This window comes from Myotis davidii, unplaced genomic scaffold (assembly GCF_000327345.1).
Source record: "Myotis davidii unplaced genomic scaffold, ASM32734v1 scaffold6, whole genome shotgun sequence".
NCBI classification, from domain to species: domain Eukaryota; kingdom Metazoa; phylum Chordata; class Mammalia; order Chiroptera; family Vespertilionidae; genus Myotis; species Myotis davidii.
In genome coordinates, this window is record NW_006383011.1 from 5,574,738 (window position 1) to 5,594,246 (window position 19,509).

The window sequence follows — 19,509 nt, forward strand, 5'->3', positions numbered from 1 at the left end:
AAAAACTGAAATACAGTTGATTACAACATTATTTATTTTAGGTGTACAACATAATGACTCAATATATGTCTATATTGCAAAATGATCACCATAGTATGTCTAGCTAATGTCCATCACCATACATGGTAACAAATTTTTGTGTGTGATGGAACATCTTTGTTTTCTTTTTCTTTTAAGTTTTTAAGTTGAATTTATTGGGGTGACATTAGTTCATAAAACCATACAGGTTTCAAGTGTATAACTCAATAAAGTATCACCTGCACACTGCATCATGCCCCCATCGCCCAAAGCAAAGTGGAAAGAAACGTAAATTCTTATACTTGGGATTAGAAAACTGCCAACTAAATGATAGGCAGGAGTGGCTTAACAACTGTGTTTCTTTCCATCCCAATTTATCCCCCCTTTATTAATTATTATATTATCTATCTGAATAACTATAAACCTACTTTTGCCCACCCCTGTATATACATACAAATGGCAAATTAAAGAGCCGTATTATTTTTGTTATATACTAATTTAAAAGCTATTCATATACTTTGAAGTATTGATATGATTGAAACTCATAATTCTTTTTTCTGGTGGAATCTCAGTTTATCTATGAAGTGGTTGTTAAAATGTTACTGTGAGTGCTGAAACCGGTTTGGCTCAGTGGATAGAGCGTCGGCTTGTGGACTGAGGGGTCCCGGGTTCGATTCCGGTCAAAGGCATGTACCTGGGTTGCGGGCACATCCCCAGTTGGGGATGTGCAGGAGGCAGCTGATCGATGTTTCTCTCTCATCGATGTTTCTAACTCTCTATCTCTCTCCCTTCCTCTCTGTAAAAAATCAATGAGTTTTTACAGAGAGTAAGGGAGAGGGATAGAGAGTTAGAAACACCGATGGTGTGAAGGGAACTAACTTAGAAAGGAAAAAATAAAATAGATTTTACTTAAATGTGGTCTTGAAGTATCCATAAGGGAATGAAATAAGAAATTGATTCAAAGATATTAACATGGGTAGCACTTTTATTATATTAAGAATCATAGTATAAAATGGTTTCTGTTTAGAATTCAGTTCACACCTAGGATTTAAATTTTCTGAGAAGGTGTTATGTATATTGACCATATGATATTCATTTAGTATTATCACTATAAATTCATATTAGAAACCATGAGATAGTAATTTTAGCACGTATTTGGATCGTATTTCTGAAGGCATCACAGAAATCCTCTACCTATCAAGGAAGTGAGCATGTTTACTCATGCCCTATTGTAACCAGGCAGAATGCTACACTGCTATTCCAAAAGATTTTTTTAAAATATAGACATGTATTCAGGGCACTTCTGTGGGATAACATTTTTATTCATGATGTAACCCCAAGTTATAAAAATCTTACAAAAAATCTTATTTTGCAAATAAGATTAAGATGGCCCACATGTTGTCTCCTTTTTTTAAAAAAAATATATTTTATTGATTTTTTACAGAGAGTAAGGGAGAGGGATAGAGAGTTAGAAACACCGATGAGAGAAATATCGATCAGCTGCCTCCTGCACCCCCCCTACTGGGGATGTGCCCGCAACCAAGGTACATGCCCTTAACCGGACCTGGGACCCTTGAGTCCGCAGGCCGACGCTCTATCCACTGGGCTAAACCGGTCAGGGCTCCTTTTTTTTAAATATATATACATAAAATTTACCACGTTAACAATTTTAAAGTGTCCAAATCAGTGGCATTGTTACAATGTTGTGCAACCATCATTACTATCTAGTTTTGCTATTGAGTTTTTATTTTTATTTTTTAATTAAATCTTTATTGTTCAGATTATTACATTTGTTCCTCTTTTTTCCCCCCATAACTCCCCTCCTCCCAGTTCCCGCCCCACCCTCCGCCCTCACTCCCCACCCACTGTCCTTATTCATAGGTGCACGATTTTTGTCCAGTCTCTTCCTGCATCTCCCACACCCCTTTCCCCGCCAAGAATGAGTTTTTTTCTTGTTTCTAGTTTTTTAAAGTTGCTTTTTTCAGTCTATTTTGGCCTTTCCCATGTGAGAGGCCTTCTTCAGTTGTTTGCTGACCCTTGGCTGGCCGGTCTTATTTAAGAGCACAGGACGAGAAGCAATTGTAAGCTGGAGTGCATGAATAAGGAGGGGTGGTTGACAGGCAGTTTTACTGTCTCCATTGTCATTATCTTTAGGACTTTCCTCTTGAATAGGCCACATTCCTCAGAGAAGATGCAATTTCCTATCTAGAGAACTGTCCAGATCCAGAGGCGGGGGCAGCAGTGGTGGGTGTGTGCCATGATCTTATTGTCTTTGTTTTACTCACTGAAGTAAATGTAACTCATGACCCCCCCCAGGCAAAAGACCCCTATTTTGCCATCTCCAGGAAAAAGACTCCATAGTCTTTATAGGAGTTAGGGAGAGGCATTCACCTGGCTACATGGAGTGGGGGAGGGCTGTAAGGCTCTACCTCTTTTTCAAACAGATTTCAGTCAATCTTCCTTTTTTTTTGATCCTCCTACCCCTATTTCCAAATTCCTTCATGTTGTTTATTACTCAAACGTTTGCTGATTGCCTATCAGTTTGTCCTGCTGCCAGTTTGGGATTCCAATTTATTTGGGGGGGTCTACTAAGTCCTTTACCACTCTTCTATTTGCTTTCCAAACGTTGCTGTTCCCTACATTCTCACTGTCCCTATCCTGGAAGAGTTTATACACTTTTAACAAATCTCTTTACTGTTGGTTTCAAACAGTGGTTCTCAACCTTCCTAATGCCTCGACCCTCTAATACAGTTCTTCATGTTGTGGTGTCCCCCAACCATAAAATTATTTTCGTTGCTACTTCATAACTGTAATTTTGCTACTGTTATGAATCGTAATGTAAATATCTGATATGCAGGATGTATTTTCCTTGTTACAAATTGAACATAATTAAAGCATAGTGATTAATCACAAAAACAATATGTAATTATATATGTGTTTTCTGACAGTCTTAGGCGACCCCTGTGAAAGGGTCGTTCGACCCCCAAAGGGGTCGCGACCCACAGGTTGGCGACCCACAGGTTGAGAACCGCTGGTTTAGAAGATTAGCAAAAGTTCATCCCTTCATTTGATCTTCTCTCCTTACCCAGAAGTCCAAATATTTTTGTTTAGTTTTAAGATATAATTTTTGCATTTGTCTCATTTTAATTTTTACTATTGTTACGTTATTTTTATTTACTACATTAAACAAATCACCCAGATCAAGGTATGCAGCCTTGTTCTTTTTATATGTGAGGTTAGAAATATTTTTTGTGCTATAGCAACTCTAATGTATATCTATCAATTTAGTTTTTATTTTACAACCTAATTATACAGAAGAACATGAAGAGAAAATATGTGAAAAAATATTTGCAGTAGGGTTTATATTCCTTTTTGGCATTTAATAGGATTCACACCCAGAAGGTCTGCTTTCTCCTTTGCCCTCCCAGCCTCACTGACTTATGATCTTTACAGTGCTTGCAGATTTTAAGGTTATGTAGTGATGGAAGAGAAGTGTAGAAAAAATTCATTATCCGTTAGATTCTTGAGATATTTAATAATCATTTTGACATTGCATGACCTTAGGACTTTCTTATTTGTTTAGTTGTTTTATCTTCTATTTTAAAAAAATGTATTTTATTGATTTTTTACAGAGAGGAAGGGAGAGGGACAGAGAGCTAGAAACATCGATGGGAGAGAAACATCGATCAGCTGCCTCCTGCACACCTCCCACTGGAGATGTGCCTGCAACCAAGGCACATGCCCTTGACTGGAATCGAACCCAGGACCCTCCAGTCCACAGGCCAACGCTCTATCCACTGAGCCAAACCAGTTAGGGCTAGCTTCTATTTTTATTGTACAAATTAGTGTTTGTATATGAATAACTCACCACACTGTCATTCTCTAGAAATTTACTTGAAATTTCCCAGACACTGAAGCTTTGTCATTACATCTTGCCTTGAGACAGGCCTTCACCAAGTTATTCTTAGGAATCTGTGGTTCCTTTTTTCTTCTTTCTCTCTCACTGTCTCTATCTCTTTCTCCCCATGCTCTTTCACCCTCCCCCACTCCCCTCTCCTCTGCCTCCCTCCCTTCCTTCCTCATTAAGGTGTCTTAATAAAGATATTGGCAGGATTTAAACTGGGCAGGATCTAAGGTCCAAGGGCCCCTGCCTTTCTCCGTATCCCAGTGTCTCATTGCGTTTTGTTGTTGAGTGTGTGGGTTTGATCTGCCTTGATTGCTTGCCTTTATGTCTTGCATACCTGTTCATCAGCATTCATAGCTAGAAACTGGCCCAATGCAGGTGCTGTTCCATACTCAAATTCACAACAACATTTTTAAAATATCACCTTCCTTAAACATTTAGACTAAAACCAGAACTGAAAGTTTGGAAGGGACAAGGCTTGAGGAAAGCCCCCTTTTAAAAACTGTGCTTCAAGAGGTAGTTTAATATATCTTTTGAATTATACACAGGGAGTCAGCGTTATAGAGACAGCAGTTAACCTTTTTTTGGTAGACCTTCTCAATTAAACTTTTAATTACACAAGAAACAGCATTCTTCCTTCATTGTTCCGAATTACTTGCTGCTAAATAGGAAGAGAACTTGAACTCAGTTCTTTCCGTCTTGAAACCTCCGGTTTTCTGTAGGATATTTTGTGACTTCCTTGCCATCCTGGCTCTGACTACTTGTGCAAGTCCCTGGGAAGAAAAGGTGGCAGGCACACTAAACCTTAACAGATCAAAGGAGTTTATTGTTCACTTGGGAAGATTTTGTTAGAAGTTCTCAGTGCAGGGCTTTGAGATACCTAGAAAGACTCAAATATAAATAGCTTGACATATAACCTGTTTCTCAAATTATAATAGAATTCATTAATTTGGAGAAAATGTTTTCTTTAAAAAGCAAGATCATGATATATGGTGTGTGTGTGTGTGTGTGTGTGTAACATTTTTTAGTTTACAAAGCAATCCATTCTCACAACACCTCTAAAGTTAGCTGTTGTATTTATGGGGAATGATGTCTGATACTCTTTATTTAAGGAAGTTTGTTTTTATTCTAAGTTGAGTAAGTTTTAAAATGAGAAGTGGGGGAAAAAAGGTAGCAACCTGAGATTTTATATGGAATGAGCATATGTAAGTATCAGAAAGTTTTCCCTCAGAAACCACCCAGTTTATCCGAAGAAGAATATCTTGACCAGAGAGGCATAAACTTGGCTGCCTGAGACCAGAGCAGAGCAGGGAAGGGGGTGGCAGGTCTCTGTTCAGACTGCAAACCCTCACTGAATCCTCCTGTTTTCCTTGGAGGCCTTCACTCCAGCCATCCTCTTGCCCGAGGCTCCTGCGTGCAGACACTACTAGTTCAGTTTCCCAGAGTATAAATCTGCTCCTGCTTGGTATCGGGAGGTGACCCGGGGTCAGTCCATTCCTTCCACTGGCCTTCAGCCACTCCTTTTGGTTGGCCCATGTCTCACCCTCTGTTGTCTTCTGCCTCCAGACCTCAGCTTTGCTGGGTTTGGAGGGCAAGTACCTTCCTTTGCTGACACTTAGGGACCAGCTGCTTTCCAGTCCCGCATCCGCCTTTGCGTACTGAGAGAAGGGGTGATGAATTATTTTCTTGTTTTATTGTTAGAGTTTCTATTTTCTGTTTCTCATTCTCCACCTTATTTTGAGATGATTTTCCAGAGGAGAGGTGGGCAGAAATGTCTTTTTTTCACCATCTTGAAGCTAGAAGTCTTATGATTTTATAATAACAAATTCCTTTAGTATATTAAAAAAGTAATAGCTAAAAATTAATTTTTTAAAATTCAATAAATCTATAATTTTATTAACCAATGTCACCCCAATAAATTCTATTAAAATTCAATAAATAAATTCTTATCCCGAGGAATATATTCAATGTAAATCAAGTTCAACACACAGAATGCCTCCAGTCTTGTAATTTTCCTTTGATAACTTGGAATAATTTTTAAATATTTCTCTTTATGGAGTTCTTGAGTTATTTATTGAACAGGCCTTTTTCAACAATTAATAGATTCTCAGCAATGAACAATAACTTTGTCTCCTTGGTATTTCAAAACTTAAAATTTACTTTTAAGAGCTGTTTTTCTTGGTAGTAATTTTGAAGTGAACTTGTATTTAGGGCTATTGAAATTGAGCCAGTTAATACATTGAAGTCTCTTGAATCTATAAGTTCACTTTACTGCCATTTCACTGAAGATGCTAATTCTTGAAGATCAAATTCGAGGAGGAAATACATTTGTATCCTCTCAGCCACACTCTGTGGCTAGCAGTCTTGGTTGAGATGTCTTTGCTTCACTGATATTATTAACTCTAGAGTTACATGAAATTCAGTTGCCAAGTTATCCCTCTTTAGCGTGGGACACTAACTGTCTTTATGTCTATCCCAGACAGAGCCTTTCGTTCATTGTAGCTGTTCTGTTTGTTTTTTTTTCCTGATTCCCCCTCTCCCCCACCTCCACTCCAACCCCACCTTCCCATCTCCATAGAATTTTCCCATGATTATTTCCAATCACATCCTTCAGAGCAAACCTCAGCACCTAGAGTATTGGGAAGTGCAACAGAAATTCTCCTCCTCAAAATTCACAACCTGGAAATAGTAATTCTCCTGGAACTGGGTCGGTGGGGCTGTACAACCTGATATGAACCTGCAGAGTTGTCCTATCTTTGCTGATTTGTCCTTGCTTCTCCCCTCTCACCTGTCATAAGCGTTCAATCTTTTAATGCTATCTAAAGGATTTTATTGCCAACAGTAGTAGGAGAAGCTGGAGTGAGAAGGTCTTATGTCTCACTGCATTTTCTTTTTTTTCTCAATTCTGTGGGGAAAGATAATAGATTTGTAGAGGTTTTTGTACATAGCTGACATAAGTTTTATTTGTCAAAAGCAACACCCAGACTCAGGCTGTTGGCCATTATAACACAGTCTGATATCGGAGACTCTGGGGAAAAGAAGAGTGGGATTCAGGCAGGGAGATGCTGGAGATGACTCTGGGGTGAGAGATGCAGGGGAAGAGTCTACCTCAGCTTAGTGGTACAGTCCAGCAGAGTAATAGGAGTGTATTCTGCTTTACTTTTTTTTTCTTAAAAAAATATTCTTATTGATTTCAGAGAGGAAGGGAAAGGGAGAGAGAGAGACACACACACACACATCAATGATGAGAGAGAATCATTGATTGATTGCCTCCTGCATGCTCCACACTGGGGATCCAGCCTGCAACTGGGCATGTGTCCTGACCAAGAATCGAACTGTCACCTCCTGGTTCATAGGTCGATGCTCCACCACTGAGCCACGCCGGGTGGGCCTCCCTTCCCTTCTTACCTTCCTCTTTCTGCCACCGCACTTGACATCAAACCTGACACACGGAGAGGAGTGGGTCCTTTGTGAGGCAGGTGTTCAAGGTTGTAGCAGATTGGAGAGTGGGGAGGAGAAGGAGGTAGAAGAAGGGGAAAAGGAGGAGAAGGAAATCTTAGGCAGTTGTGCTGGATGAGAAAAGGGAAGAAGAGTATCTATTGTTACGAACCTCAGTATTGAGTCTAGTTCCCAACTGGCTATTTGTATGCAAGAAAAATAAATGTGTATATGTATGCATGTGTATGTGTTGGAAGAAGAGGGAGCAGGAATACTACCTCTAGTTGCCCAAACAACGATTGTCATTTCCCTGTTGGCACAAGTCTATCTTTGTATTGTCTTTGTTATTATAAAGAGTCCAAGAGATGTGTCAGATTAAAAAGACTTTAGAATTGCTTTAAAAATATGTTTTTATTGACTTTAGCGAGAAGGGAAGGGAAAGGGACAGAGAGATAGAAACGTCAATCAGCTGCCTCCTGCACGCCCCCTACTGGGGATTGAGCCCACAACCTGGGCATGTGCCCTGACTGGGAATCGGTGACCTCTTGGTTCATGGATTGACCCTCAATCACTGAGCCATCCTGGCTGGGGCAAAAGACTAGAGTTTTAAGGGCATTAATGGTAATTCGAAAGACCTACATCACTGCTAGTCACCAAGTTTTCTTGGTTTGTGTCTTCATAGCTAAACTACCTACTCTTCTCTATCCCCACCAGCATTGCCATAATATATTATTTCTTGCTTGAATTATTGCTTTAATTTACTACATGTCTTCATTTCCCTTAGTTCCCATCTTCCTCTTCTAATTGACACTGCAACCAGAGAGAGCATTCCTGAAGACAAATATGATCATGCCTTTCCATTGCTTAAAATCCTGCCATGGCACCATATTGCTTTAAGTGAAAAATCTAACCCCTTAGCATAGGTACAGTTGTTCTGTACCTTTGCACTCCCCAGCCACATGTCCTTAGCTCTTTAGGGACTTATAGTTCCCAGAACTCTCCTGAAGCTGTCTGGTTTTTGCATCATAGAGTTTCTGTATTTGGAACATACTTCCCCCATTCTTTCCCCAGTTAATTCTAAGTAATTGATCCTTCAAAGCTCAGATTAGGTGTCACTTCTCCTACAGGACTGAGCTGAGGGTGCCTTATAGGTTCCCTCTAAATATGTCCCTGACATAGTCACCACTATTCTGTATTTTTATTTTTATCAATATTATTATTAAATTTTATTTTACTCCCTTTTATTCTCTCCTACATCATGAGCTCCCTATGGGCAGAGATTGGTCTTTCATCTCCGTATTCTCAGCAAAGATCTCACCACATAAGTGGTGGCCACAAAATAATGAAGTGTAGAGCCCTTTCATGCTATAGTTGAGAAACCAACATGTAGAGAGATAAGCCACCTTGCAAGTGATCACACAATATTTAGAAGCAGGACCAACCTTTTAGGGGTTATTTCCCTTGGGAATTGTAGACTCAGGTTCTATAAGGGCCAGATAGGCAACATATCTGAGAAAAGTGGACTATCTTTTTCAGCAATCATTCTGTCATTTTTCTGGAACATATGCCTTTTTTTACACTACCTTTTCTATGATAAAGAAATATTTTGGTATAAGAAATATTTTACTTTCAACTACACTATCACAAAGAAAGACAGTGTGAATATGGTGGTTATATTGTGACTTGATGAGTTACAGGTCAGTGCTGGTTCTTTGTGCCTCTATGAGATTTTGTAGGTACATAAATGTGGCATTTCTCATGTTATTTAGTCTTTGGATTCATGCCCTCATTGGGTACTGAAAATATGACAACCTTTCTAGTTTAATTTCTTGTTATTGAACTCCCTACTCCCATTTATGCACACATATACATACTCTACACTCCAATTTTACTAAATTGTAGTTCCCAAACATGCCATTTTTGGGCCTGCCCAACTCAGGGCTGCAACATAAGACGCCACAGGGCATCGGGTGGAGCCCACAGCGATTTGCACGAGAGCACAACAAACATGCCATTTTTAATGCCTGCTCCTCTCTGTCCTTCCTTCCTGCCACCTCTGCTTGAATCAGCCTCAGTCCCTGGCCCTACGTCATCCACTCTCCTCATTAGGTACTGGATGAACCACTTCCTCAGAACTCTAAAGTTCAAAAGGCATAGACTTTCCCTGGTGTGTGTGTGTGTGTGTGTGTGTGTGTGTGTGTGTGTGTGTGTGTGTCCAGAGTACACAGCACTTTAGCAAGGATGCTATTCAACTGCCCCATTTAGAACTTGCTTGAAATCTATATATATAAAAGCCTAAGCGACCGGTCGACCAGCCAACTGGTTGCTATGATGCACACTGACCACCAGATGGCAGACACTCAATGCAGGAGCTACCCCCTGGTGGTCAGTGCACTCCCACAGCCAACCTCCCATGGCCTGCTAGCCCCAATCGGCCCCAATAGGGCTGGCAGGCCAACCTCCCACGGCCCCTCCACCCCAGCCAACCTCCCATGGCCCCTCTCCCTTGGCCAACCTCCCGCAGCCCTGATCGCTGGCCAGGCCAAGGGATCCCACCCATGCATGAATTCGTACACCAAGCCTCAGTTCTTTAATAAAGTTAAAGCAGAGACCATGATTAAATTGTGTGGTTTTTTTAGTTTTTAGGAGGTGATATACTGCCTTTGTTATCAAATTTGATTAAACTTGATAACTTTAATGCCATTTGACTCTTTTGGGGAGGAAGAATTGAATTTCTTGCTCTCTAGAGAATGAATTTTTCCCATTGACTGAAGAATCGAAGATTTATAAATTTAAGATTATCTTGGTGACCTAAAAGAGAGAAATGTACTTCTTTTTCCTCAGCAGAAGCAGGTTCAGGGCATTGTTAACACTTGGTAAAAATTGCATAATTGAGCACCTGGAACTTGTTTGGGACTCAGTTTTCCAGCCCCTGCTGTGTGATGAGTTCTGTGGGACCTGCTGGCATGCCTAGAGGATTAGGAAGGGGAAACCCTTTAGCAGATCTCAGGTACTGAAGAGATTTGATTTAATTTTACATGTTACACATGGTAATCTGGTTTCCCTTGGCAACCTCCAGTTCTGCCCTACTTTATAATCAGAGGATGACAGGAAACATTGCAGACTTGATGGCATCACCTGGAAGTGACTGTTGAGAACAGATTTTGCCTCAAAAGAGGAGAGAAGAAGGTTACTGATAAAGAACTAATAAGCCTGAGCCCCCTTAAGGTGGGGGCAGGTAAGATAGTTCCCTAAAGCTCAGATACCGAAGAGATTCCATTGATGAGGGAGATTTCAGAACTACCTGTAGTAGAGCAGTTTGGGATCGGAGGGTCTCTGACCGCTAGTGATATGTATACTATACCATGCCCATACACTTTCAAAGAGGTCCTGAGTAAATGGAAGGAGAGATGGAGGGGGTCTGTAGTACTACACATGGTATTAGGTTGAGCTAACAAGGTAAAGAAACTATCAGATCCGAAGGCACTGATGAGACAGTTTGGCACTGGGAACAGTTCTCCTTCTCACCTAGCTAGTGATTATTCTGTTTAGTTCATGTCCAAAGGAAGTAATGCACCTAATGTTTCCAAATGATTGTAAGTCTTTAGAAGTATCTAGTGCCTTACTGAAGTTTAAAAGGACAGGGTTCTACATATGAGCCACAGTGAGTGTGTGTCTGTGTGTGTGTAGGTGGATAGATAAGATAGATTGATAGATCTATAGATATAACTAGGTTTTGAGGTGGATGTGAGTGATAATGATTGGCCAGTGATAGAGACTGCATATGGCATTTTATCGTCTTACTTGTGCTTGTGTCATCTTCACAAAATGCTGTATACTGAGGCAGCACGTGTCATTACCTTTTTTTTTTAAGGTGAAAGCTATGGTAGTCTAATGGCAAACGGAGAAATCTTACTGTCACACACATACCATGTAAAGCAGCGGTTCTCAACCTGTGGGTCACGACCCCTTTGGGGGTCGAACGAAGACCATCAAAAAACACATATATAATTACATTTTGTTTTTGTGATTAATCACTATGCTTTAATTATGTTCAATTTGTAACAATGAAATTGGGGGGCACCACAACATGAAGAACTGTATTAAAGGGTCACGGCATTAGGAAGGTTGAGAACCACTGGTGTAAAGCATTTTACAATTGGGGGGAAAAAGAGACATATGTAAAACTTTAGACCATAAAAAAAAAGCATTTTACATGAATTTCCTTGAATCCTCATAATGACCCTGATTGTGAATGTGATTTTAGCAATTTTTTCAGTGTTCTATTAATCCTCCCCAGAACATTCTCCCTAACATCTTATTATGAGAATGTTCAAACATATAATAAAGTGGAAAGAATGGACACCCATATACCCACCTGGATTCTTCAGTTGTTATGGTTTTTCTGTATTTGCTTTTTTGTATATCTATCCATCAATTTATCTACCATCCACATTAGTTTTTCTTGTATTCCAGAGTGAGTTACATACAGGAGGACCCTTGACTCCTCAACACATACATGCGTAACATTAGGCATAATTAAAACTGTGTTGGCCCTATCAGAAAACAAAAACAAAACCGAGCCTTCAATTCTGTGCATTAGGGACAGAGCATGTACTCAGTCACTTTGGGCCTTTCCCTATGCAATAGTAAGATACTTTAAGAAAAAAATGTAAGCTACCCATGTCAAAAAACACTTGTACCTCATTAATAAGAAATAGAAATCTGTAGGAGGTTGGGGGATACCCCTGTTGAATTCCTAGGCCACAGCCAGCAACGTTGCAAAGTGGCTTCTTAATCTCATTTCTGATTTTATATGAGGTTGAGATCACTGCCACATTTCTGAACACTACCTTCTCTCCCAAAGAGGGGAGTTTGATTAGCAAATTAGTTAAGCGCTTTTGTAATGATATTGGAACTGAATTTCAATAAACATTTTTTCCCCTTTTCTTTCTGGGTGTGACTAAATTGCCTACAGCATGCTGCATGGTTGCTGGTAAAACAGGAAATGGGGTAAGTAATTTAGGTAGGGAATTTTTACCACCATTTAAATATAAGCTACCTAATTCTTAAAGGACTTTTACTACCACTATGTTTTTTTTTAGAGTGAGTTCACTGGCTACTAGAGAATTTGGCACAAAGAAAATTTTCATTGTATAAATTTAGATGTCAACCTTGTTTAATTGGTTTATTTGCATAACATTAGCAGATTTTTTTTGTAGCTTTAACATGAATGTAAATACATACTTTATATTCATTGGCCACTTATATAATGTAGTTTGGCAAGTTATTTTAAAAGAATAAATTTTATACTGATTTTAGAAACTAATTTATGAAACTAATTATGCTATAAAAGATACAAAGCAAAATCCTAGTTAAGGCAGAACAATAGTGAGTTTATACATAGATGAGACATAGAAAACAGGTCCACAGTCCTTCATCGGAAACCCTTCAAGGCCAAATGTGTTGTGGAATTTAGAAATTTTTAGATTTTGAAAATGTAATATGGTGTTAAATACCATATATAACATACCTTCCCTTCTAGGGTCTGGGTTGCTACTGTATAATCCATCGGTTCTCAACCTGTGGGTCGCAACCCCTTTGGCGGTCGAATGACCCTTTCACAGGGGTCGCCTAAGACCATCCTGCATATCAGATATTTACATTACGATTCACAACAGTTGCAACATTACAGTTATGAAGTAGCAACGAAAATAATTTTATGGTTGGGTCACAACATGAGGAACTGTATTTAAAGGGCCAGAAGGTTGAGAACCACTGGTATAATCAAACATTAATACTTCTACAGTGAAACATATGAATATTCACACTAAGTTTCAGAAACAAAGTCTCTGAACAGTCTCACATGTTCAATTCACTGAACTAAGGAAAAAAATCTTTCATTTTCCAGAGCTTTTCGGATTTTAACACTGAAATTTTTAGACTAATATAAAAAAGGCCATGTGACTGCTAGAGGTTTTCTGTGTACTCTGGAGAGAAAAGTTCAGAGAGAAGTACAGATTTCTGTATTAAAATCTTGAATTTGGTTAAGTAATTTATTTAAGAAGTAGTTGGGTTTTTTTAAAAAATATATTTTATTGATTTATTACAGAGAGGAAGGGAGAGAGATAGAGAGCTAGAAACATCGATGAGAGAGAAACATCGATCAGCTGCCTCCTGCACATCTCCTACTGGGGATGTGCCCGCAACCCAGGTACATGCCCTTGACCGGAATCGAACCCGGGACCTTTCAGTCCACAGGCCGACGCTCTATCCACTGAGCCAAACCGGTTTCAGCCAGTAGTTGGTTTTTAAAAATATTTCACATCTACAGTTTTCAGGGGGCAATAACCACATATTTATCAAAGGTTTTGGAGTTCGGTTAGGTTATGTTAGATTAGTCTCAAATGCTTGTGATTCTGGCATAATAAAACTTGATACTGTATTTGAGAAAGTGTTTAGTGTAATCAGAGCTACACTATTTCCTGCTATTTTCTGAATTTTCCAGAGTCCATCCACATTGCTTGTGAGTTGGTATTATTTCTTATTGAAGGATTTTAAACTAAGTTTATGAGTTCTTCCGAAAGATTGCATTCAATGTAGGGTTTCTGAGACAGGAAAAATATAGAAAGAGCACTAATTTTTATTCTTAGTGTCCCTAAGTCTTTTTATGTTCAAAAGATTGTGAAAGAATTGCCATTGTAGAATTGACTCAAGGAATTTAGAAAAAATTGTGTTGGATTCTTTGATCTAGTTGGTTGTCATGTTATATCTATAGCAAAAGTGATTGCAATTGACATCCTCATCAGTAGTTACCTGATAGAGGAGGGAAATGTGGTTACTAAGTACTAAATTGGGACTGAATTTGGTATTATACTAATTCCTCTAAAGGACTTTCAAGCATATGCGAGGGGCCTCTGTAAAAACGTCTACCTACATCATATTAAAAAAGTCATTAGCCACATTCAACTTACAGGATTGAAAATCTGGCATTTTAAATATTTGCATAAGGGTAAGGTTTCCAACTCATTCCCCAAGCTCTTTGATCTGGAAGAAAAACATGCATATAGTTGAAGTTTTTTAACTTGACTGAGAAGCTCTAAATATACTTCAAAGACTATGAGGGATTTAAAATACCAGTTTTCTTAACTACACATTGAGTAATGTTTTTAGGATTGACTTTTGCCGCAACCCATTGTACTTTAGAGTCTAAGCAATTTTTAAATAGTTTTCCATTGTTATGTTTGCTGTTTCAACTTTTTATCCTTTAAAAATGCATTCTCATTTATTATTCACCTTTCAATTGTGATGCTTTTTTAATGGAAATATCATTAAACTATTGATATAATATCAAGATAGTTTTTAAAAAGACCTAATTTTTTTTGTTATTTAGAAAATTAGAAACAGTTTACGAAGCTCAAATACTTAGTGCTTGAATAAGTTCTTGAATGTATATTTATTTTTTAACAATTGATTAAATTTAGCCATTAGCTAAATTACGGTCTTGTTTTCTACCTTCGCTTAGTAGTGTCTTTAGGTCTTGAAGAATTAAATTATAATAAACACTGACTATAAGTAGTCATTTCTATCAGTGAAAATTAATTTTTGTCAATTAAAAAATTTTAAATTGATTTTTAGAGAGAGAAACATCAATTTGTTGTTCCACTTATGCATTTATTGGTTGATTCTTATATATGCCCTCACTGGCGATCGAACCCACAAACCTTGGTGTATCAGGATGACACCAACTGAGTTACTTGGACAGGATATATCAGTGAAAATTAGACATTTAAATAAATGAGTCACAAGTTGGTCCTTAATATCTCCTTCGTTAAAAGTAGCCCTGTGAATAGCCATAAGACTGATTTGAAGCTTTAATTATATGACTGGTGTGGGCCTGTTACTTTATTAGTGATACTGCAGTGTTCTCAGCAGAGTAGAGCAGTTTTAATAATATCATACCATGTTTTTCTTTCCTCTTACCTCAGTTCCTTTCTCTCACAATTCTAGTTTACAAACCAAAGGCTAGAAACCATAATTGGGACTTCCCCAAACCTGTTTATTGGCTCATAGTAGATTTTGGGGGAATGTCAGATTTTTATTCAGACATTTATCTGATATTAAGATGATGAGTATTTCAGAACATTGACACTTTAGGATTTAATATTTCTTCTTCAGCAGTAAAGAAAAAAGTACAGCTTTTACATATATTTCCCAAAAGTAAGCCCTATTATCAGGAATAGTATTGATGCAAACAGTTTAGTCTGGATGAGATTATTGTAATGTGCAGTTTTGTAGTTTCTGAACAATAAACAATCCTCTCTATCCCATCTTTCTGTCTTCTGATGTATAAATTCTGGAATCTGACAATTCTAGCTCATTAGTACACCTTTGTCTCTGAAACATTATACAGTGTCTTTATGCCATTAAAAAAAAAAAAAGCAGCTTCTTGATTTTACTGGAGTATAAGGCCCATGAGCTCATGAATTTTTGTCTGCTTTGTTTTCTGTGTTTTATCTAATGTGTAAAATAGTGCCTGGGACATAGGAGGCACTTAATAAATATTTTTTAAATAATTGCATAAACTCTTGCCTTTAGTAGAAAAAGTGAAGTTTTTCATGTCAGTGAATTAATTTTATGTTATTCAGAAAGCAGAGTCTGTCACTGGGAAGAAATGACATAGTTCAGCTAAAAGAAGCCTACAAATGGATAACTCACCCCCTGTTTTCAGAGGAACTGGGTGTTCCCATTGATGGAAAGGTATTGGGTCATCAGCATTGTTATTATGTTCTCTGGTTTCACCAATTTTACTTCATTTTATGGTACAGTTTTGGTTAGCCAAGAGAATATTCTCTTTAAATAATACAATGAAGGATTTTTAAGCCTTTAAAATGATAATTTTTAACAGTCTTAAATTGAGGTTAAAGTTTTTTCTTTCTTTCTTTTTTTGAAGACTTCTTTGTGATCCAAGACACTTATGAGTGTAACAGGTGCAGTGTATCCTAATTGACCTTAAGAGGTTAGAAATGAATCTAAGCCTTTAATGTACTTATATTTTAATTGTAGGGATGAATTTACTGACACAAAGCAATATATAAATAACTGAGCGAGTATAACATCCACTCTAGACTTTTTAAATTTTGTTATCTGTGGCTAATCTTGTTTTCAAATATGCAGACAGAATCCTCTCAACTACGGTGAGCCTGGGCTTAGTCTGTTGCCTTGTGGCTATTTTAAATCCCTCTGTTGGATCTTATGCAGAGACTGCCTTGGAAAACCAAACACTTAACCATCTCCCTATTCCAGAGCCGACCTTGCCTCAGTCTCTAGAATGGATTGAATTTGGGGGAAGAGCTAAACAAGTTTCAAGATGTGGAAACAGGACATATTCCCAGCTCATTTAAATTAAATTGTAAGAGTATGGCCTCATTGCTTGGTCATTTTGCTTGAAGAAAATTCCCTGAATATCAGACACACACTCATGCAAGTAAAATCAGAAAACCATTTTTCAAACCTAAATATTTTTTAAAAATTTACTGTTCTGAATTGTATAGCTCTATTTCTCTCAGTTAGTGAGAATAAACTCTGACTGCCCTTTAAACTGAATACTGAGAGAATAGAAAATAAAACCCACAGATAGCATGAAGAGGAAATGAGGTAATGAAAGTACTTTGGAAATTAAAGAAGTCATTGACAAAAAATATTTTTTACCTCAAGTTTTATTTTTGAAGCACAAATGATTTCTTATATGTTGACTCAGACCCAAAAATAGAAAACAAGAGATAGAAAAATGTTCTAATAGATTCAGAAGGACTGAAGTTTTTTTGAGTAAAAAAATGTGTTGTAATCTTATTTTTATTTGGTAGATTAGAATAGAGAGGAAAAAACCAACTATTGTGATTCTAGAGTAGTTAATCGGCTTGCTGACAGTCCTATGCAATCTGTAATATAGTACTCAATAAAAAAGGTAAGATTGTTGCATGGTATGACATTCATATATTTTTCTCAATGTGGAATGTTATATATTCTCCATGGTCAATGTACACAAAGTATGAAATTGTGCTTTCTTGTGTGTACAAGGATGTTTATTTTAGCATTTTTTTTAATACCAGAAAAACTTACTACAAATAAAATATCCAACAGCCCCTAGAGTTGAAAAGATGTCCATGACATAATATTCATGAAGCAGTTATACAAATGTATGTTTACTGTCCCAAGAAGTATATACTGTACATTTATGTCTATATTTATAAGAAGGCTTTGAAGGAAACACACCAAACTATTCCTGGTTCTATCCACTCAGTGGAGTGGGATTGAAAACCTGCCCTGTATTTGATCATTTTACAATTTGTATGTATTGCTTTTGTAATAAGAAAAAATTAAGATCTCTCTTTTAAAACTCAAACTTATTAAGAAGTTTGAACACCTTTAAAAAGCCTCATACACAGTTTTTAAGCATGTAAATAAAGTGCTTTTTCCTTTGCTAATAATTCTAATCCTCGTATTGCCTGGAATAATTCTTCATTTCTTTCAGTTCTCTCTTCCCAATTCCCTGAATTCTCATTCATCTTCACACCTAATGTATATGTACAAAATGTGAAGAAACATTAAAAACATTTAAAAGTCAGAAACATTTATTTTAAAATTTCTTTCAAACTTGTTTTTTGGTAGGATCACTAGTGGTTGAACTTTAGGAGTTAAAAAAAGAAAAAAGACAATTTCCTCTACAACTGCTCTGTGTACAAGCCGATTTGAAAATAGTAGTATTTCCCGTTTTCCTTGTCACTCTTTTTCTGAGCCAACCTGTGAGAGTTCATTTCTATTTCCATTCATAAGTTGTTAGATGTTGGTTTCCTTTTGCTCATTTTTAAACTGTCTTTTATAATTTTTAGAGCTTGTTTGAAGTGAGTGTGGTCTTTGCTCACCCAGAAACAGTGGAGGATTGCCACTTCCTGTAAGTTGCCGCGTAAACAACAATGTCAATGGTATAACATTGTTAATGCTTTTTGGTTTTCATGAAAATAGTATTGCTCCTTTTTCTAATGAGTATATCAGAACTCGTCATGTCTTAGTAGGTTTAAAATGTGCTCTCTCTAATGTAAAGTTCAGCCAGGGATGGGGAACCTTTTTTTTCTGCCAAGGGCCATTTGGATATTTATAACATCATTTGCGGGCTTTACAAAATTATCAACTTAAAAATTAGCCTGCTGTATTTGGTCAGACATTTAACTAACTCACCCCTAATGCCTTGGCAGGGCCAGACCAAATGATTTCACAGGCCACAGACTGGACATTCCCCACTCCTGGGACCAATGCAGCTTGTATAGGGATTTATTTTGTCTGCTCCTGATATCCTGAGTTTAGCAGCCATGTTGAATAAAATACGTTTGATTTATATTCACAGCAAAATAAACTCATTAACCTTTTACAATAACTTGAATTTTACGTAGACGTGCAGTATGCCCGGATTGCTTCAAGCCAGCCAAAAACAAACAGGTAAGGGTGCCTGGTTCTTATTCTTTAGTGAGTTTTGTCTGAGCTGATTATTCAAATTAAAAAAAAAAAAAGGTATGCAATAGTAATGTGGCAATCTATTTTACTAAGAATCAAGTCTTTAAATCTTTCCATTTGCTATGTTTACTTATTTATTTTTTCAGCTCTCAGCACCTGTGCCTCTGTCTAGGAAGTCATAACCGCACTCACGGTTGTGTTATCATCTGAGTTGTTACCCTCTTGTTGAATTTAGAACCCGGGTTTCAATGATGTTTCTGTTAACCATTTGGGAAAATTTGAACGTATAGATTTTAATTCCCAAAATGATATCATTTGGGAAAGTCTATGGTAAATTGAAGAGCATTCCAAACTTTTGTCTAAAATCTATTTTCTAGCAATTGGTGTTTTCAAAAATATAATCCAAAGTAAATTATTTTATTGTACGGAATTAATAAAGATTCTTTCAAGCTACATTTGCAAAATGGGCATATTATTCAAACTCCCCTTTACTGTCTGATGTGAGCTGGTCTTCATGTTAATGAGCAAATTAGTTGGCATTTACTTTTACTTTCTATGATGCCAGGATAGAATGGCATGGCATGGTATTGGCAAACTTTCATGTCCCATTACTTAGCTGGCTTTGTGCAGGCTCAGGC

The 19,509-nt window shown here is 37.5% G+C and overlaps 1 protein-coding gene across 2 annotated transcripts in view; it reads left to right on the top strand.

Moving 5' to 3' along the window:
- PUS10 (pseudouridylate synthase 10) overlaps window positions 1-19,509 on the top strand; it is a 64,593-nt gene that overhangs the window by 15,405 nt on the left and 29,679 nt on the right. For both annotated transcript variants that reach the window (XM_006778570.2, XM_015557936.1), the window contains exons 5-8: window positions 12,339-12,373; window positions 16,009-16,120; window positions 18,253-18,314; window positions 18,811-18,856. In XM_006778570.2, the coding sequence (XP_006778633.1) occupies window positions 12,339-12,373; window positions 16,009-16,120; window positions 18,253-18,314; window positions 18,811-18,856 (255 nt within the window). The remainder of the gene's footprint in view (window positions 1-12,338; window positions 12,374-16,008; window positions 16,121-18,252; window positions 18,315-18,810; window positions 18,857-19,509) is intronic.